At 45.4% G+C, this 21611-nt stretch overlaps 3 protein-coding genes across 3 annotated transcripts; 1 reads left to right on the plus strand and 2 right to left on the minus strand.

The window, feature by feature from the left end:
* Positions 1–26: 26 nt before the first annotated feature.
* Positions 27–7346, minus strand: LOC106613125 (dehydrogenase/reductase SDR family member 12). The gene is made up of 10 exons (XM_014215081.2): positions 7146–7346; positions 5752–5885; positions 5515–5597; positions 5314–5409; positions 4993–5074; positions 4852–4913; positions 4664–4768; positions 2573–2663; positions 2206–2343; positions 27–1303 (listed from the first exon to the last, which is right to left on the minus strand). The coding sequence occupies exons 1-10, from the start codon at positions 7214–7216 to the stop codon at positions 1188–1190; spliced, it is 978 nt and encodes a 325-aa protein (XP_014070556.2). The 5' UTR covers positions 7217–7346; the 3' UTR covers positions 27–1187.
* A 464-nt stretch (positions 7347–7810) lies between these two features.
* Positions 7811–13303, plus strand: LOC106613123 (AP-1 complex subunit sigma-3). Its single transcript, XM_014215078.2, has 5 exons — positions 7811–7959; positions 8678–8856; positions 11777–11885; positions 12779–12916; positions 13021–13303. Exons 1-5 carry the CDS (start codon positions 7957–7959, stop codon positions 13054–13056), a joined length of 465 nt encoding a protein of 154 aa, XP_014070553.1. The 5' UTR covers positions 7811–7956; the 3' UTR covers positions 13057–13303.
* A 4050-nt stretch (positions 13304–17353) lies between these two features.
* Positions 17354–20974, minus strand: LOC106613122 (secretogranin-2). Its single transcript, XM_014215077.2, is given in 3 exon segments — positions 17354–18750; positions 18752–19771; positions 20872–20974. Coding segments are annotated over 2 exon segments (2007 nt in total). The 5' UTR covers positions 19760–19771; positions 20872–20974; the 3' UTR covers positions 17354–17751.
* Positions 20975–21611: the final 637 nt, after the last annotated feature.

Genomic DNA, 21611 nt, shown 5'->3' on the forward strand with positions numbered 1-21611 from the left:
GCAATATAGTAACACTCAGAAAATACTTTACATCAGTGTATTTTTTTTATTCAAGGATGAAATCACAAAATACATGACTGCCTCATCAATAAGCATATTTGTATATCTCATTACTTCCTCAAAGTGTTTAAGTGCCCCTTAATCATCAAGTGCTCCATAAATATATCTTAGCTGTATTGGCCATGTCTGGTATAGCAGTGGGAACCTCTCTGGTCTGAATAGGTAAAAACTCCATCTACCTGCTGATAGTGAGAGGTCTCTTCATGCCTGGGCTCAGTATAACCACCCAGAGGGGTCTATTACAATGCAAGATCAATGATTTAACCAGCTAACTTGCCAAAATATTCAGATTATTATAATTTTGTAGATAAGCATGAAATGAAGATGGTGTAATTGACTCAACAACCAAAATCGCATATCTAAGTTCACCTTTTAATTGATGTTTCTGGTTGTTAAAGTTAGCTGGCTAACTCATGAATCCTGCTCTGTCGTTTTGCCTCCCTCCTGATGATGTAATTTTGTTAATGCACACCAATGCATTTAATCAGTTATGTACACAAGCATTGTAGACTTTTCATGGATCAACAGACAACTTCATGATGTTGTAATACTGAAGAAGCACTTGGGTAAATTAGTTTGAACATTTTCAAAACAGAGCAAACCAACCAACCCTGTGTTGTTAGGCTGGGCCCATAGCAACAGGCTGTGATGTGATTGGTGGATGGATAAGGGTGTGACTTTGGTCACATCAGATTCCCATCTGATTGACAGCTTTCATTGAGTCACTGCTCGAAGTGGTAGAAAAACAACGTACTGTGTTTGTTGGGTTAAATGTATAAAGAAGTGAAAAGTGCTTTCCCTATCAGCAGCTCAAAGGCTACAAGGTAAGAACTCTTTTCAGGGAACCCCAAATCGGCGTCATCAAACACTGTTCTGTTGTAGCCCTCAGTGCAGGAGTTTTTAGCTTAGACTATTAAGTGTTTTAAGCCATGTAGAAGTTATATATTTAAAAAGTGTTAGAGGTCAATAAATATCTAAACTGTTAAGTAGTGCAAATCAAATATAGTAGGACCCCCCCCCGACAGGTATGTGTAGACTGTTAACTATGCTGAACTGGTTCCCAGTATTCGGCACTGGTTCCAGTGTGTACTGTAGTACTGGTATGGTACTTGTGTGTGGTAGTGGTCTCAGTGGGGCTGGAAGGTCTTAGCCAGATCCTCCATCACACTCATGAACTTCTGCTGCTCCAACTGAGAACTGTGGGTCCAGGCCAGGGGCAGGTGGGCCGACACCATCCTCCGATCTGACACACACAATACAATCTGTTTTACAACCTGGTTGGTTAAAAGATAAGCATTTACTATTCACATTGTGATTGATCCATCCTATAGCCGTGTCAATGAAGTCATCTAGAAAATACAGTTCAACCAAAACGTAGGCCTAGCTGTTGACCCCAGATCCCCTGACATGTATTGTGTACATGCAGGCACAGAGAAGAGAGGAGGTGTCTGTGTTAGTGACTCTATTGAAGTGTTTCTTTACTATCCTGCTGTGCTGGGGAAGGCAACTGAGGTCGCCGCATTGGAGGGAGAGGGCGTGTGTCAGAGACGGGGTTCCACTGTGCTCTCTGGTAGTATCTGGTACCGAGAGCTCCAGCTGCGGTGGACCAATGCCAGAATCCCAGCCCAACCCACCGCCCGCCTGCTATCTCCAACCTTCCCCATCTTCTCATGCCCTCAGTCCAACCCACACAGACAAACACTGCATTCAGACAGCACTCATCTTCTTTCTCTCCTTCTTCACCACTCTCTAAACCCCTACCATATGCTCTAAATATCCTCTCTCATCTCTTTCTCTCTCCCCTTTCCCTCTCCTTCGACCTCTCTTCTCCAATTCTGACTGAGGTCCACTGTACCGAGAAGCCTGGCTGTTTTGAAGAGCTCTTGTTTTCTCCAGAAGCACAGATTGAGAACGGGTTGTGAGGATAGAGAGTGTGTGTGGATCTGACAGTTAACCCACGACACTCTACGCTAGACCTCACTTTGCTGTCTTACTGTAGCTTTCTCTTTTCTGGTCATGACCTCAGATACTTTACCATATGTAATTGCTAAACAAATGGGAACAATCCCATTCTTCAGACAATGCTTCACTTTGTTTGTGATACTTCATTTAGAACTTGTGTGTTCTGTGTCTCTTGCTGCCTACCCTGGAAGAAGCTTCCACTGGGCTTGGTGGCGGCGGCCTCTGAGATGGCCAACCACACCGCGGTGTCAGCCCCCTGCTCCGGGGTCCTCAGGCTGTCCTTCATAGACTGGTGGAAGTCAGGCATGGCATTGGCCACCGCTACAACAGAGAGAGAGAGACGGGTCAGTAACACAGTTATCTTAGTGTATTATGTTTAAAACTGTTTTAGACAATATTAAAACAGCATTGGATTTATGTATTGAAATAGTACATCTCAATAGTAAATGTCAACCTCCAAATGTGGATATGTGTTTACAATGTTGTCATATTTAGAACCAAAGCTGTTTGCTGCTGGTGATTATGTAGTTGTGGTGTATTGATACAGTACCCGGCGTGTCCACCCAGCCAGGGTGCATCACTGAGAAGTGGACGTTGCTATGGGTCTTGGCCCACTGCTCTGTCATCACCACCTGTTGCCTCTGAAACACACACAATACATACACACACACACCAGTAGCTGGGACCAGTTCAAGCACAAATCTCAAACCTGACCTAGACCATGTCACACAAGCACAGACCAGCAAGAGACCACCACATCATGCATTTAATGGAATTGTCTCCAACCTTGTATGGATCACTGGGGCCAAGCTTCCTCCTGCCATCCAGAACCTCTATACTAGGCGGTGTCAGAGGAAGGCCCAAAAATGTCAAGGACTCCAGCAACCCAAGACATAGACTGTTCTCTCAGCTACCTCACGGCGAGCGGTACCAGAGCACCAAGTCTAGGTCAAAAAGACTCCTTAACAGCTTCTTCTCCCAAGCCATAAGACTGCTGAACAATTCATCAAATGGCTACCCCCCCCCCCATTACCTTAATTACCTCGACTAACCTGTAACCCCACATATTGACTCGGTACTCCCCTGTATATAGCCTCATTATTGCTATTCTATTGTTACTATTTGTAGTTTTCTTAACTCTTATTTTCTTAAATAAGCATTTCACGGTAAGGTCTACACCTTTTGTATTCGGCGCATGTGACAAATAGCGTTTGATTTGATTTGATGTCTGACGCAACAAAATCTGACGTGTGAGGCCCTGCTCCCCCACCCTTCCACTCCCCTGCTCCCCCGCCCCCCTGCTCCCCCGCCCCCCGCTCACCTGCTCCCCTGCTCCCCCGCCCACCTGCTCCCCTGCTCCCCCCGCTCCCCTGCTCTCCCGCTCCCCTGCTCTCCGCCTCCCACTCCCCTGCCTCCAGCTCCCCTGCTCTCCCGCTCCCCCGCCCTCCAGCTCCCCCACCCTTCCACTCCCCTGCTCCCCCCCGCTCCTGCTCCCCCCCCCTGCTCCCCGCTCCCCCTGCTCCACTCCCCTGCTCCCCTGCTCTCCCACTCCCCTGCTCTCCCACTCCCCTGCTCCACCCCCTGCTCCCCCCTGCTCCCCTGCTCCCCTCCCCTGCTCTCCCACTGCTCCCCTGCTCTCCCACTCCCTGCTCCACTCCCCTGCTCCCCTGCCTCCCACTCCCCTGCTCCCCTGCTCTCCCACTCCCCTGCTCCCCTGCTCCACTCCCCTGCTCCCCTGCTCTCCGCTCCGCCCCGCTCCCTCCCCGCTCTCCCACTCCCCTGCTCCCCTGCTCTCCGGCTCCCCTGCTCTCCCACTCCCCTGCTCCCCAGCCTCCCACTCCCCGCCTCCCCGCTCCCCCGCCCTCCCGCTCCCCCGCCCTCCCGCTCCCCCGCCCTCCCGCTCCCCGCTCCCCGCCTCCCGCTCCCCGCCCTCCCGCTCCCCCGCCCCCCGCTCCCCGCCCTCCCGCTCCCTCCCCTCCAGCTCCCCCGCTCCCGCCCCTCCCCGCTCCCCGCCTCCCGCTCCCCCCGCCCTCCCGCTCCCCGCCCTCCAGCTCCCCCGCCCTCCCACTCCCCGCCCTCCCACTCCCCCCGCCCTCCAGCTCCCCCGCCTCCCACTCCCCGCCTCCCGCTCCCCGCCTCCCGCTCCCCCGCCCTCCCGCTCCCCGCCCTCCCGCTCCCCCGCCTCCCGCTCCCCCGCCCTCCGCTCCCCGCCCTCCAGCTCCCCCCGCCCTCCCACTCCCCGCCCACCAGCTCCCCCGCCCTCCCGCTCCCCTGCTCCCCCGACCTCCCGCTCCCCTTCTCCCCTGCCCTCCCACTCCCCTGCTCCCCTGCTCTCCCGCTCCCCTGCTCTCCCCTGCTCCCCTGCTCTCCCACTCCCCTGCTCTCCCACTCCCCTGCTCCCCTGCTCTCCCACTCCCCTGCTCCCCGCTCCCCTGCTCCCCTGCTCTCCCACTCCCCTGCTCCCCCTGCTCTCCCACTCCCCTGCTCCCCGCCTCCCGCTCCCCTGCCCTCCCACTCCCCGCCCTCCCGCTCCCCCGCTCTCCCACTCCCCTGCTCTCCCACTCCCCGCTCTCCCGCTCCCCCGCCCTCCAGCTCCCCCGCCCTCCCGCTCCCCTGCTCCCTGCTCCCCTGCTCCCCTGACCTTGTGCTGTGCGTAGACCATGGTCCCGTCATAGCGACCTATTTCTGTCTGCAGGTTCCCTGTCCTCAGCTTCTGGACCAGCATCCCTCCAGATGAAACTGTGATCTGAGGAGGAGGATTTAGTAAAATTACATCTAAGAGAATAACCACCAGTGGTGGTGCCAGTGGGTTTTGGGTTTCAAACTCACCACTCTTGGCTCTGCACTCTTCTCCAGTAAGGGAATCAGGCCCTTGGTCAGGATATACACACCTAGAGATAGAGAGAGATGTGTGTCTTTCAAAGGGTATTGAGACTGAAGTATTCACATTCACCTCTGTCATTGACTCACCCATGACGTTAGTGGCAAAGCTCTTCTCCAGCCCCTCAGCGTTCACATCCCTCTCACTCATGATGCAGCCTGCATTATTTATCTGTTCACATCAATCAGTCAGTAAATAATCCTACATTATGAATACTGTACACATGTAATAATACATCAAACATGGGAAGAAGCCCTACATTATGGGAAGGATGAGAGACAGAGAGAGCGAGAGACAGAGGGAGAGCGAGAGACAGAGAGGATGATGATGAAAGGCAGGGTGATGACTAGAGGAAGAAAAATATATGTTACAGGGTCTCACTTTGATTCAAACATATGTTCATCACTCACCAGTACATTCAAGGCTTTGTACTTCTTCTTGAAGGCCTCTGCAAACTCCCAAACCTTCCGTGTCTCCGACAGGTCCAGAATGTGGACATATATTTCCTGAAATTACATGATTATTACACTCTGGTTTATAATATCCAAACAGTGTAAAAAGTCCCCCACACAAACATTTTGAAGGTGAGAGAGAGGCCCAAACTCGTTCACTTTATTTCCTGACTCCTTGACAATGTCAGCCCTGGCCTCCTCTGCTTTGTCCTTGTTCCTGCACACCATGTGGACTGTACCACCTGTAGATGGGATGAGGGGATAACAGTAGAGCAAGAGTGGCTGAACCAGCGGTGTATTCAGTGCGGTGAAACGTGATGATTCTCTTCCTCCAAAGACACACATGCACACACTCACTCACACACACTCTCTCTACTCTACAGACACACACCGTACCTCTCTTGGCGATGGCCATGGCTGTAGCTCTCCCTATGCCACTGTTGGCTCCGGTGATCATGAAGACCCTGCCTGCCATGGACACCTCCAGGTCCTTTTCCACAAAGTGTTTGGCGGCAGAGAGGAACGCACCCCTGCAACACACACAGTTAGACAGACAGCGATTAGCTGGAGGATATTCATCCACTGCTCCACTCCACAGGGTGGTAGAGGGGGACTGAGGAGCTCAGTAACAATACACCCTTTTCCACGTGAAATGATTGAATGGTTGATTGAAAACAGATTATAAGAAAATAGGTCAGTGCCAGTGCACATAGATGTCCTGGGGTCAGATTGATGCTGTCTCCCTGCTCCGAACCTAAAATGGAGCAAATTCCAAACAGTTTAGATATTCAGTCAGCAAGACAAAGGTCTAACAAAGGGAAAGACTGTCGGATCATCTCTTAGATAATGTGAGAAGGAGAGAGGAGGCATTTCTGAGGGCACCGCTGGTGACACCGACAGCGGCCTGTGTGCCGCGTCAAGGGGTTCAATGGCAGCCATTGTTCCCAATGGGGGATTAAGGGAGCAAGGCGGTGCTGTGCTTAGGGATTGTTTTGGGCTAAATGCATGCTCTGTTTGGTGGTGTCATGCAGCGTAAACACTAGTAGAGTCCAGGGTCAGGGAGACTGGTTGGTCTCTGCAAGAAAACACAACATTGAACAAAGGAAGTGATGGATAAATGACAAAGGCACCTCTTCAATTGGATTTGATGCTTTGTTTTAGAATGAGGAAAGCAGTGTGTGGTCTGATGAGATTTATTTTTATTTTTTTTGTCTGATGCTATTGGTAAGCCATTTATCAACAGTTCCACATGATGGCCTTGACTTGAGCTGGTGGATTACCAAATAAGATTGCAAGCTTTATAGTAAGCATTGATGACCCAATGTATTTAGTAATATGATGGCAAAAGGTAAACAGTTCTTCAACAGCTTTGTCCATTTAGTGGTTTTGACACCACCAGTGTGCCTAATTCTCAATCAATGACGGTGAAAAAAAATCTACAATCTATCTGAAACACTGTGACGTTCACTGTGATGAATTGAATAATATCATGCCAAAGGATGAACACATAAACAACAAAGAGAGAGAGAGAAAATACACATTGTTCTGGAAATAGGAAAGATGTATTTTGTATTATTCAGTTTTATACATTTTATTGATTTAGTTTATATTTGTGACATTTGTAGCCAGGGATTTGATTCCATGAAATAGCCTGAATCAACCATAACAAATGTGTGCGTATGGACCCAAAAGGTGTGCGACCAGTTATCAGTTGCATACGGTTCTCCAGAGTAAATATAAAAGCATGAAAGATGATGATGACAGACACACCATAGCATGGGTAATCTTACCTGGTGAATTCAGTCATTCCTTTCAGAAACCAAGCGGAGTTGCGGTAAAGAGACATCGTTGTATTACCCATGGAATCCTCTCGTCCCGTCGTCCGTTATTGCACTCTCTCCTCCGGTTTTAACTTGGGCCAAACCCACGTGTTTGAATTTACATTCCACCCAGCGGCGACTAGGGAACAATAACTGAAGCACAATGAAATTCAGTGTCAACTGGTGTCAGCTCGACACTGTCCTTGATGTCTATAGGCTTGAATGAATGTAATAAAATATATTTCCTACTGAATCTTCAATAGGCTTACACGGCAAATTCAGGATTTGCTTGCACAGCATTTCAAATGTAAATTAAATGTATTTCAACAACCGCATATTTCAGTAACAGAAGAACATTTGATCAGGGAATTATTGATAACACTTCTGGGGGAAATTAAGCTATTGTCGGTTTTTATAGGCATGTAGGCTACAATAGAAAAAGCTCAAATAACACGCAATATGTCTGGAAATGAAAGAATAGACACACAAACACATTATTTGGTTTGACAAGCAGGATGGTTTCTATATTTGATCCTAACCCGTGTACAGTACACTGCAATCCGCCTTTACCAGGACAGTTCCTGTGACAGGTGTGAACCAATCTCGACCAAGCAAAGAACGGGGCGCGGCACAGTCCAGAGAAGGTGTGGTTTCGCAATTTAACCCACAGCATTGTGGGAAGCTTGACGATGCCTCCACCATATGAATCGGTTTTACGCAAGAATTTAGATAACATATTTTCCCTCAAGTTTCGGCCTTAGCCTCACATTGCACCTTCACGATGGTGAGTAAAATGTTGTCTTTTGGTTCCATGTTCAAGTTTTGACATATTTTACAGGGCAAGTAAATGCTCTCTTTATAACATGCACCTGTCCAAAAGGTGAGTAGCCTACTGTAACTGTAACTGTGTGGCCAACGGCGCTCCAGCACACTTGGTTCCTTTGGCTGGTCGTTGAACTGGAGTCTTGTCGCCTGAACCTGTTTGCCCGGAGGCTACAGTAACCTAAAGAAGCGTTGCTGTCATGTTTTTATAGTAGAACGTCTTGAAAGTCATGTGTAAGTTACATTTTTGCTTAAACTGTCCATTATAAGGCTGTTCGTGGAGAATTGTGAAATATTGTTTATGTCTGGCACAACTACTTATCAGTTAGAAGTGTTGTTTGAATTGTGGTTTGCAACACATCTAGGCATAATGAGTGTATTATTGTGGGGTGTGTTCAAAGTGTCTGAGTATGTGTGAGTGAGTAGCCTTCATGAATATGTCAATTTGTGTGTTATGTGGGCAAACTATGAATCATTCTGTGTATGTGAATACATATTAATGCAGTTACTGATTAACTAGGCGTTAACAACATGGTTTGACCTGAGTGACACCAGAGAACCTAATGAACAAGAGGAACTATTCTGCTTCAATCTGTTGCCTGCAATAATACCCATTCTAGTCATTCTATTTCTATGATTTGGGTCCAAGCGGGTCAACTTCCTGCCCCCTCTCCCCACAGATGCGCTTCCTGCTGCTGTTCAGCCGGCAGGGGAAGCTGCGACTGCAGAAGTGGTTCACTCCAGTGACTGAGAGAGAGAAAAAGAAGATGATCAGGGAAATGACTCTGATGGTGCTGGCTCACCCTCCCCGCTCCTGTAACTTCCTCCACTGGAGGGACCTCAAGATTGTTTACAAGAGGTGACTGAGGAAGTAGAATCTCTCTTTGGGGCTGGATCTGTCTGTGGTTTAGCCTTCGATCTCTTTCTCTTATACCCCCTTCTCTCTCTCTTTGATTTGCTTTATTTGGCAGATTGTTTGTTTTCCTATTTTTGACTTCTGTCTTTTCTTGTTTGTCTGTTTGTCTGCCCTATTGCTGTCTGTTACTCTGTTGACCCCTATTGCTGTCTGTGTTTCCCCCCTCTCACTATTGTCTCTGGGCTGGAACAGACTATGGTGCCTGTAGGGGTGTGGGGGGAGGGATGAGGGAGGAAGGGGGTAGAATGGAACCATCCTTGGCCCTTTTTATTAGTGGTTCATGTTTAACCTCTTAAACTCCTTCCTCCTTACCCACAAAAACAAACAGACGCACAAGTTAAATAACCAAATCAAATTGTATTTGTCACATACACATGGTTAGCAGATGTTAATGCGAGTGTAGCGAAATGCTTGTGCTTCTAGTTCCGACCATGCAGTAATATCTAACAAGTAATCGAACAATTTCACAACTACCTTATACACACAAGTGTAAAGGAATTAATTAGAATATGTACATAAAAATATATGGATGAGCGATGGCCGAACGGCATAGGCAAGATGCAGTAAATGGTATAGAGTACAGTATATACATATGAGATGAGTAATGTAGTGTATGTAAAAATTATATAAAGTGGCTAGTGATACATTTATTACATCCAATTTTTAATTATTATAGTGTCTAGAGATGAGTCAGTATGTTGGCAGCAGCCACTCTGTTAGTGATGGCTGTTTAACAGTCTGATGGCCTTGAGATAGAAGCTGTTTTTCAGTCTCTCGGTCCCAGCTTTGATGCACCTGTACTGACCTCACCTTCTGGTTGATAGTGGGGTGAGCAGGCAGTGGCTCGGGTGGTTGTTGTCCTTGATGATCTTTTTGGCCTTCCTGTGACATCGGGTGGTGTAGGTGTCCTGGAGGGCAGGTAGTTTGCCCTGGTGATGCGTTGTGTAGACCTCACTACCCTCTGGAGAGCCTTACGGTTGTGGACGGAGCAGTTGCCGTACCAGGCGGTGATACAGCCCGACAGGATGCTCTCGATTGTGCATCTGTAAAAGTTTTTGGTGACAAGCCGAATTTCTTCAACCTCCTGAGGTTGAAGAGGCGCTGCTGCGCCTTCTTCACCATGCTGTCTGTGTGGGTGAACCATTTCACTTTGTCCGTGGTTTGTATGCAGAGGAACTTAAAACTTTCTCCACTACTGTCCTGTCGATGTTGATAGGGGGCTGCTCCCTCTGCTGTTTCCTGAAGTCCACGATCATCTCCTTTGTTTTGTTGACGTTGAGTGTGAGGTTATTTTCCTGACACCACACTCCGAGTGCCCTCACCTCCTCCCTGTAGGCTGTCTCGTTGTTGGTAATCAAGCCTACCAGTGTAGTGTCGTCTGCAAATTTGATGATTGTGTTGGAGGAGTGCATGGCCACGCAGTCATGGGTGAACAGGGAGTACAGGAGAGGGCTGAGAGAGGTGGAAAAATGTTTGTTATCGATCAATAATGACAAACCTCCTGGCATTGACAACTTAGATGGAAAGCTACTGGGGATGGTAGCTGACTCTATAGCCACTCCTACCTGTCATATCTTTAATCTAAGCCTAGAGGAAAGTCTGTCCTCAGGCCTGGAGGGAAGCCAAAGTAATTCCACTACCAAAGAGTGGTAAAGCAGCCTTTATTGGTTCTAACAGCAGACCTATAAGCTTGCTGCCAGCTCTTAGCAAACTGTTGGAAAAAATGGTGTTTGACCAAATACAATACTATTTCTCAGTAAACAAATTAACAACAGACTTCCAGCATGGGTCCTTGACTTCCTGACGGGCCGCCCCCAGGTGGTGAGGGCAGGTAACAACATCTCCACCCCGCTGATCCTCAACACTGGGGCCCCACAAGGGTGCTAACTTTACAAAATTCAAACTTGCACTGCTTTTCTTTCATTATTAGTTTTTTTAATGCTTTAATATAATTGCTCACTGTTTGTTGTGGGCATTTCCTGCCTAAGTTTGCCCACTTTGCCAATGAAATAATAATTAAAATAATTGGCAACATCAAATGGTTTTGTGATGAATAAGCCATCTGATTCGATGAAAGATGGAGTTGAATTTGTCTTTCTGCCCATAATTTCATTTAAAGTACTCAAGTTTTTTTCCCATCGTTCTTTATATCGTTGATCTTGGCTTCATAATACAGTTTCTTCTTTTTGTTGAGTTAAGTCACATAATTTCTTAATTTGCAGTAAGTAAGCCAGTCAGATGTGCAGCCAGACTTATTAGCCACTCCTTTTGCCCCATCTCTTTCAACCATACAGTGTTTCAATTCCTCATCAATCCATGGAGCCTTAACAGTTCTAACAGTCAGTCAGTACTTTGGGTGGTGGACCATTCTTAATACGCACAGGAAACTGTTGAGCGTGAAAAACCCAGCAGCGTTGCGGTTCTTGACACACTCAAACCGGTGCGTCTGGCACCTACTACCATACCCGTTCAAAGGCACATAAATCTTTTGTCTTGCTCATTCACCCTCTGAATGGAACACATACACAATCTCAATTCTCAATTCTCTCAAGGCTTAAAAATTATTCTTTAACTGATCTCCTCTCCTTTATCTACACTGATTGAAGTGGATTTAACAAGTGGCATCAATAAGGGATCATAGACTGACCAGGTAAATCCAGGTGAACTCTATCATGGAAAGGGCAGGTGTTCTTAATGTTTTGTACACTCACTGTACAAGTTAAACACATAACAGACAAGAACAGAGTGTTCTACCCCTACAGTCACTATTTGGCTTAAGCATTAACCTCTATGGTAAAGTGACTCTTTGGCATATAAACATAACAACCATAACCCTGTTCCTTGACCTCTGACCCCCTTGCAGGTATGCCAGCCTCTACTTCTGCTGTGGTCTGGAGGACCAGGACAATGAACTGTTGACCTTGGAGGTGCTGCACCGATATGTCGAGCTGCTGGACAAATACTTTGGCAACGTAAGCATAATGTACAGGCAATGCAAGGGCTATTCATTGGCAGGGGTCTCTTTGGGGGACAATGTTCAGATTAAATTGGTGAATAGAAACTAAATGTGCTCTTTACAGTATTTTCAAAATGTTTATAATCTTAATGGTGCCTAATTCCTCTCATTGATGTGCTGTTGTGTCGCTCTGTCTGCTCTGCTGCAGGTCTGTGGGTTGGATATCATCTTTAACTTTGACAAGGCCTACTTCGTGTGTGTGTACACGTTTTAGTTTACTATTCCCAAGAATAGTAAATAAACAAAAATTCAGATAAGTGAGGACATTTTGCTGGTCCTCAGTTGTAAAAAGGCAATTTCAGGATCAGGGGTTAGGTTTAGGGTTAAGGTTAGGGTTGGGGGATAGGGAAAATAGGATTTTGAATGGGAATCAATTAATGGTCCTCACAAGTTTAGTGAGACATGGGTGTGTCTGTGCTCGTGCATGCATGTGGTTATTAGAGAATTACATGAAAAGTGCTGAAAGTAAAATGAGTCAGTCAAATACATCAACAGAAGCATACAAACTGAGACACTAGTTTAATCTAATTGTTACAATGGCAAAACAGAAGTGATCTGAAAGTGTATCAGGAATCAGGATCCATAGTAAACAAATCATACTCATCCTGAGTGCTGCCTCCTGACAGAAATGTATAAATGAAAGTGACTGCATCACCCTGACGTGCGACAGACAGGACTTGACAGGCAACCAAAATAAAAGACCACTGGCTGACGATAGCCCCGTCATAGGCACCTCCCATAGCACACGGTCTCTTTCTGCAGGCCCCTACAACCCTGCCTCATTCTTTGGTCGATCTTGGGCGTGAGTGAGTCATCGATGGACTTTAACTGTGTACATGTGCGCTGCAGGTGTGTGAGCTGGACATCATCTTTAACTTTGAGAAGGCCTACTTCATCCTTGATGAGTTCCTGATGGGAGGAGAGATCCTGGAGACCTCCAAGACAGCTGTGGGCATCGCTATGGAGGAGGCAGAGACACTACAAGAGGTGACACACACACACACACACACACACACACACACACACACAGTCACTTAAGTGTGACACACTTGCCAAAATATGTAAATATGTTTCTTCTGTTCTCTCAACAGACAATGGAGGAGTATATGAGTAAACCGACCTACTGAACCAATAACAGGGACATGAGTCGAACCTTAAGACTGAAGAATCCTTTCCTCAGTTGCCATAAGTGCCACAACATTTAAACTGTAATACACTCTTCCATTCAGACATCACACATAGTAATACACTCTTCCATTCAGACATCACACAGAGTAATACACTCTTCCATTCAGACATCACACAGAGTAATACACTCTTCCATTCAGACATCACACAGAGTAATACACCCTTCCATTCAGACATCACACAGAGTAATACACCCTTCCATTCAGACATCACACAGAGTAATACACTCTTCCATTCAGACATCACACAGAGTAATACACTCTTCCATTCAGACATCACACAGAGTAATACACTCTTCCATTCAGACATCACACAGAGTAATACACTCTTCCATTCAGACATCACACAGAGTAATACACTCTTCCATTCAGACATCACACAGAGTAATACACTCTTCCATTCAGACATCACACAGAGTAATACACTCTTCCATTCAGACATCACACAGAGTAATACACTCTTCCATTCAGACATCACACAGAGTAATACACTCTTCCATTCAGACATCACACAGAGTAATACACTCTTCCATTCAGACATCACACAGAGTAATACACTCTTCCATTCAGACATCACACAGAGTAATACACTCTTCCATTCAGACATCACACAGAGTAATACACTCTTCCATTCAGACATCACACAGAGTAATACACTCTTCCATTCAGACATCACACAGAGTAATACACCCTTCCATTCAGACATCACACAGAGTAATACACCCTTCCATTCAGACATCACACAGAGTAATACACTCTTCCATTCAGACATCACACAGAGTAATACACTCTTCCATTCAGACATCACACAGAGTAATACACTCTTCCATTCAGACATCACACAGAGTAATACACTCTTCCATTCAGACATCACACAGAGTAATACACTCTTCCATTCAGACATCACACAGAGTAATACACTCTTCCATTCAGACATCACACAGAGTAATACACTCTTCCATTCAGACATCACACAGAGTAATACACTCTTCCATTCAGACATCACACAGAGTAATACACTCTTCCATTCAGACATCACACAGAGTAATACACTCTTCCATTCAGACATCACACAGAGTAATACACTCTTCCATTCAGACATCACACAGAGTAATACACTCTTCCATTCAGACATCACACAGAGTAATACACTCTTCCATTCAGACATCACACAGAGTAATACACTCTTCCATTCAGACATCACACAGAGTAATACACTCTTCCATTCAGACATCACACAGAGTAATACACTCTTCCATTCAGACATCACACAGAGTAATACACTCTTCCATTCAGACATCACACAGAGTAATACACTCTTCCATTCAGACATCACACAGAGTAATACACTCTTCCATTCAGACATCACACAGAGTAATACACTCTTCCATTCAGACATCACACAGAGTAATACACTCTTCCATTCAGACATCACACAGAGTAATACACTCTTCCATTCAGACATCACACAGAGTAATACACTCTTCCATTCAGACATCACACAGAGTAATACACTCTTCCATTCAGACATCACACAGAGTAATACACTCTTCCATTCAGACATCACACAGAGTAATACACCCTTCCATTCAGACATCACACAGAGTAATACACTCTTCCATTCAGACATCACACAGAGTAATACACTCTTCCATTCAGACATCACACAGAGTAATACACTCTTCCATTCAGACATCACACAGAGTAATACACTCTTCCATTCAGACATCACACAGAGTAATACACTCTTCCATTCAGACATCACACAGAGTAATACACTCTTCCATTCAGACATCACACAGAGTAATACACTCTTCCATTCAGACATCACACAGAGTAATACACTCTTCCATTCAGACATCACACAGAGTAATACACTCTTCCATTCAGACATCACACAGAGTAATACACTCTTCCATTCAGACATCACACAGAGTAATACACCCTTCCATTCAGACATCACACAGAGTAATACACTCTTCCATTCAGACATCACACAGAGTAATACACCCTTCCATTCAGACATCACACAGAGTAATACACTCTTCCATTCAGACATCACACAGAGTAATACACTCTTCCATTCAGACATCACACAGAGTAATACACTCTTCCATTCAGACATCACACAGAGTAATACACTCTTCCATTCAGACATCACACAGAGTAATACACTCTTCCATTCAGACATCACACAGAGTAATACACCCTTCCATTCAGACATCACACAGAGTAATACACTCTTCCATTCAGACATCACACAGAGTAATACACTCTTCCATTCAGACATCACACAGAGTAATACACTCTTCCATTCAGACATCACACATAGTAATACACTCTTCCATTCAGACATCACACAGAGTAATACACCCTTCCATTCAGACATCACACAGAGTAATACACTCTTCCATTCAGACATCACACAGAGTAATACACCCTTCCATTCAGACATCACACAGAGTAATACACTCTTCCATTCAGACATCACACAGAGTAATACACTCTTCCATTCAGACATCACACAGAGTAATACACTCTTCCATTCAGACATCACACAGAGTAATACACTCTTCCATTCAGACATCACACAGAGTAATACACTCTTCCATTCAGACATCACACAGAGTAATACACTCTTCCATTCAGACATCACACAGAGTAATACACTCTTCCATTCAGACATCACACAGAGTAATACACTCTTCCATTCAGACATCACACAGAGTAATACACTCTTCCATTCAGACATCACACAGAGTAATACACTCTTCCATTCAGACATCACACAGAGTAATACACTCTTCCATTCAGACATCACACAGAGTAATACACTCTTCCATTCAGACATCACACAGAGTAATACACTCTTCCATTCAGACATCACACAGAGTAATACACCCTTCCATTCAGACATCACACAGAGTAATACACCCTTCCATTCAGACATCACACAGAGTAATACACCCTTCCATTCAGACATCACACAGAGTAATACACTCTTCCATTCAGACATCACACAGAGTAATACACTCTTCCATTCAGACATCACACAGAGTAATACACCCTTCCATTCAGACATCACACAGAGTAATACACTCTTCCATTCAGACATCACACAGAGTAATACACTCTTCCATTCAGACATCACACAGAGTAATACACTCTTCCATTCAGACATCACACAGAGTAATACACTCTTCCATTCAGACATCACACAGAGTAATACACTCTTCCATTCAGACATCACACAGAGTAATACACTCTTCCATTCAGACATCACACAGAGTAATACACTCTTCCATTCAGACATCACACATGGGCTGTTGTTTTAAATAAGCACTTTCTAAAAGATGCATTAGGAGTCTTAGAATTTAGGAGTTAAAACACAGTTTTACTTTTTTAACTTTGAGATTTTTTTTAATGTGTTATTAGTTTCAACTATTTTATAATGACATTATATTTGATTGGATTATACATGTTTAAAAAAATTGTAGCCTACTTTGCCTTATGTGATTTTCAAGCAACTCAATGTTATTTTAGAATATTGCAGCTGCATTTTCAAATGTTTTAATTCAGTTGTGAGTTGATGCAAAGGATTGTAACCACAACATTACCATTTTGAAAGTCACATTTATTATTTGAATTCTAAGTTGGCTAATGTAGCCATTGCCTACACAAGCATCGTGCCCTATTGTAATATGTATCAGTAGTCAAGCTCTAGCCAGAGGGTTCTTAGGCTGAAGTTAAAGGTGGACATTTTGGAAAGTGTTGCAGTACCGTTAATGTTGTACTGTCTGAGTAGTTTTGTTTCCAGAATAGTCTTTTAAATGTTAGTTGGGGTACATTGTTTCCAACTTTTGAAAATGGATTATTGCTATGTTATTAGACTATATCTCTTGGTTTTATAGCTGGAATTGCCTAGAACTACCCTGCTTGCCAGGCTAAGATATTTATCGTCTTACTTCATTGCAACCTGAGTTGACCCATGGTGCTATAATCATAGAAATAGAATCTCATTCTGTGTGTCGGAAATGCCCAACTTCACGTTTGCTCATTATTGTAGCTCCAAATGGATTACAATATACTACTAGTTTACCTGTCAAACTAAGATGTTTGATTGAACGAGGCTACGTATTGTTGTTGCTGACACATTGCGGCAGATGGTGTTTTGAATGTGATATTCTGCAGCCTGTTCACCATCTCTGTGTGCTCCAAATGAGTAAACACTACACAGTAAGGAAAAAATAAAGTCAATGCTTTATTCATCTCATACGTCACACATTACCGAACACATGTACGAAATATCATTTACGAGGAAGAACACAAGTGGATGTGAAGAATCCAACACTGATTCGGCTGTATGTGCGCTGAAATGTACTGCTAGTTTGAAGTGGTGTGTTGTTTTATCTAGCCTATCAAAAACATTGAATATTATGCCACACAGCCAGTTACAATCACCAATAGGCACTCCCTTGTAGCTACATCAGATCAAGTTCATGTATAAATTGGCTATTAAAGCATGAGCTGTAGTAAATCTACTGAAGAGACTAAACTCCATTGCATGTATTTATTTTTCAAAATACTTTATTATGATTCAAAACAATGATATACTATGTAGCTGCATCTCCCCATCTACATTCCTTTGACAGGTTTGGCGTAAAGGTCCTGATCTTCGCCCTCTTCGGTCTCTGGGTTCAGATAGCCTAGAACTTTCAGCAGCGTGTCGTCATCCAAGCCATGCGTTTGCAAAGCGCCGCCCGTGTCCTCCTCGGGTTCTGACTGCCTTTTTTGAGGCGGGCTTTTGTCTGAGTCCATTTGGTCAAAGTAGTCCTGTACCGCCTTTTCGAACTTTCCCAGCACAAGCTGACCGTCTTGTGAGGGAGGCTGCGATGCACGCTTTTTTTGGTCTGCCTTGTTTGCTGCCTGCGGGTACTGCACAAACATCTGGGCAGCCAGATACGTGGCCAGCTCGTCTTCGTCGACAGTGTTGTCGTAGTCGCCCTTTCCTTTCTCTGGGACGTTTGGCTCAGACAACATGTAGTCTTTCTGCCTTCCAGCTGGTGCGTAAAACCTTAACGGTGGGCTTGTATGCTGTTTCTGCTTCTTGCGCTCGGGTGCGTTCTGATTTGCCACACTTCCTAGCCTGAGGAGTTTTTGAATGTCTTCTGTGTTTATTTCGTATGGGACGTTGCTTGTTTGGGTCTCAGGCAGCCGTCTGTTGAAGAATGTCTCTGGGGGGATCTTATTTTTCTTAGAGGAGATCTGAGTTAGTTTGTCCTCTACCCTGGCCAGATCGTTGGGTGTCCGAGAATGGGCTTGTGTCCTCAGTTGTGTCCTGTCCTGTTTTGTCATCTCCCCACTCTTCAGCATGTCCATCAGGTCTTCTGGTGGGATCTGTAGTTTCTGGGAGATTTGGATGAGCTGGTAAATGGCTTGTGGATCTACCTTGTCACTGTACAAAGTTTGAGTTGCTCTCCTCTCTTCCCTCTCCTCCTCTTCTTCTAGCTCTCTCTTCCGCTCCTCCTGCTCTGTTTTCTCTAGCACCTTCAGAAGGTAGTAGTCGACCAGTTTGGTGATGTCATCTGGGTCATGTTCTCCCGGACCCAGCAGGCTCGATCGCTTGACCTCATCAATCCTCCTCATCTTCATTATCATCATCCTCTTCATCATCCTCCAAGCCTCTGTCGAACTCCTGCCTGTTGTCATTCTCCTCGTCCTCCGTCTCCACCTGCTCCTCTAAGGGCGCCCAGTCCTCTCCCCCCATCACATTCTCATAGGCCAGATTCCTCACCCGGAACATGTCGTCGTCATCATCATCCTCCTCTTCATCATCCTCAGTCTGGCGTTTGTGCCCAGCCTTGGCGTTGGCTATCCTCCCCAGTTCCTCAAACACAGACTGCAGGTTGGCCAGGTTCTGGGGCGTGTACTTCCCCTCCATGTTCTCATTGGTGCGTTTGAAGGGGCTCTCGTGGCCTGGGGCTCTGGTTTCTTCCTCACCGTCCTCCTCATCTTCAAACATCAGTGGGTACTTACTGTGAGGCCGGCTGGTACGCTGCTGCTGTGACCATGGATATGCCACGCCCTCTCCCAACTGGCTCTCCTCCTTCGCCGGTCTCCGCCCTTTGCCCAGAGTGTGGCGGGCTACACTGGGCCTCACAGGGGCTGGCTTGGGGCCCTTCTCGGTCTGCTGGAGGGTACTCAGCACCGCCTGCAGCCACTCCTGGGTCTTGTTCTCCTTGTTTCGCTCTCCTTCCTCATCCTCCTCCTCGTCCTGGCCGATCTTACTCTGACTGGTCTGGGCAGGAGAGGCTAGCCTCAGCATGGAGCGGAGTTTCTCGGAGTCTGTGTCCATGTTGGTGGTGTCGTAGTCTGGGGTGAGGGGAGCCTGCTCCTGGGGGGCTGGCGCCCCTCCCCCGGTACGCTGCCGGAGGCTCTCAATGTACTCCAAGGCCTTGAGCATGTCTGCGTTGGTGGGGAGGTAGGGGGCGTCTACTTGCTGGGGGTCCAGCTCACTGCCTTTCAGTCTGTGTTCTCTGAGAGAGGCCCCCTGGACACTGCCAGAGCCCAGGAGGAAAAGGAGGAGGAGCAGGGAGAGGAGGAAGGCCATCCCTACCGAGGAGAGCGTGGGGAGTGATGGCATGGTGTCTTCAGCCTGGAGACGACAGACACAACAGGGAGAGAAGTGTCAATGCTGACCTTTAGGTTTAGGATAAGATTTTTTCACTGGTCAGACCATTATGTACATATTTCTTTCAAACAAGAATATTTTAAAGGACTGTGCAGTCAAAACCGTGATTTTCTTGTGTTGTATATATATTTCCTCACGGAGGTTGGACTAATACTGTGAAAATTCATGCTGGAGAAATTGCTCTTTAATTTAACATAATCACAGTAAAATACTTAACTGTTACCCAGAAATGATTTGATATTGAGATAAAATGGCTGCAATGGACCTTTTTTAATGATAAGGCCAGTTTAATTGCTTTTGTAATGATCAGCTCTCATGATCCTCATTTAAATTCGGAAACCTTTCATTTTCAGACCTGCCATTTTATTCCCGTTTGATGCTTCAGATATATTGCTATAGTTTGCATATCACTATCACTGGTAAAGAGTTTTTATCCACAGATTTACAATCGCATCTGTTGAATGCCCAAATTATTGTTTGCGGAGCAGTAATAGCATGGGTATTCAGCTCGCCTGTAAATCTCATTAGTTTTCAAATTGCTGCCTTCCGGAATGAGTCACAATCTAGTTGTCTAGGTAACCCTTCAGCTGATGCTGGCTTCTGTCGAAACACAACTACCTACACACAAGATATCTCTAGCGCACTAAAACGCTTTTGTGTTTGTTGCACGAGCTTTTTACTGAGAAAATGCAATGGAACTTTATAATCATACACCTAATTTGGATAAAGGTATTGAACACGACTACTTATAAACCAACTAGTGGATTAATTGGTTTTGAAATCAAATTATTGTTTAATTTAGGCTACTTATCAGTTTAGCCTACATAATAACTGCAAATTACTGAAAACGAAAACTATAATAAACTTTAGTTAGTCTAAGAATGACTGAACAGATTATGTATCTCTTCACTGCGGCAGACCTGTTTGCAATGCATCAGGTTGGTTGCAAAGCTAAACGGATTTTAAAATGGACAAACATATTAAACGAACTGAAAATAGTCTAATTGAAATCCATTTTCTCAAAAGAATAATAATTTCGATGTAGGCCCTGTGTAAAGTCTTACCTCTGCAAAATAGTTTCAATTGATCGTCGTGAGTGAACTTAGCATCTCTTTCTCAGTGTGAGCGCGAGCAGGGATTCTGTGTTCAGCACCAGGGACAGCTCCTCCCATTATATGAGGCGCCATCTGACTCGTGCGTCACTGCGACATACGCAATACTAGATCCAAAGAAACATACAAACCCAGTTAGAACTGGCTCACATTTGTTCAATTATTTTAGAATCTCTTAACCTCAACTTTCAATTGGAAATGCTTATGTGATCACTGTTTTGTTATGTCTAATTGTATTGGTTGTTAACCAATAGTGATGAATATCTGGACATTAAGGACGTGATTAATTAGCCAACAGCACAATGTCCATTTAGATGGTCATAGACCTATACAACCCATGCCCATGTCCATCGATGACTCACTCACGCCCAAGATCGGCCAAAGAATGATGCGGGGTGATGAGCACTGCAGAGACCGTGCGCTATGGGAGGTGCCTATGACGGTGCAATCTCAGCCAGTGGTCATTTATTTTGGTTGCCTGTCAAGTCCTGTCTGGCGCAGGTCAGGGGGACGCCGTCACTTTCATTCATACATTTACGTCAGGAGTCGGCACTCAGATGTGTATGGTAGTATGATTTGTTTACCTGATTCCAGATACTCTTTCAGACATCACTTCTGTTTTGCCATTGTAACAATTAGATTAGACTGGTGTCTCAGTGTGTCTGTATGCTTCTGTTGATGTATTTGGCTAA

This window comes from Salmo salar, chromosome ssa09 (assembly GCF_905237065.1).
Source record: "Salmo salar chromosome ssa09, Ssal_v3.1, whole genome shotgun sequence".
Taxonomy (NCBI): domain Eukaryota; kingdom Metazoa; phylum Chordata; class Actinopteri; order Salmoniformes; family Salmonidae; genus Salmo; species Salmo salar.

What these genes read in the sequence shown, in the direction of transcription:
- LOC106613125 (XM_014215081.2), bottom strand. Translation starts at nt 7,216, where the DNA reads ATGGGTAATACAACGATGTCTCTTTACCGCAACTCCGCTTGGTTTCTG. An exon ending in TGGTCTACGCACAGCACAAG is followed by an intron (nt 2,664 to 4,663) that starts GTCAGGGGAGCA and finishes TGTGTGTTTCAG; the next exon opens with AGGCAACAGGTGGTGATGAC. An exon ending in TGGCTGGGTGGACACGCCGG is followed by an intron (nt 2,344 to 2,572) that starts GTACTGTATCAA and finishes TCTCTGTTGTAG; the next exon opens with CGGTGGCCAATGCCATGCCT.
- LOC106613123 (XM_014215078.2), top strand. An exon ending in CTCAAGATTGTTTACAAGAG is followed by an intron (nt 8,857 to 11,776) that starts GTGACTGAGGAA and finishes ACCCCCTTGCAG; the next exon opens with GTATGCCAGCCTCTACTTCT. An exon ending in AGGCAGAGACACTACAAGAG is followed by an intron (nt 12,917 to 13,020) that starts GTGACACACACA and finishes TTCTCTCAACAG; the next exon opens with ACAATGGAGGAGTATATGAG.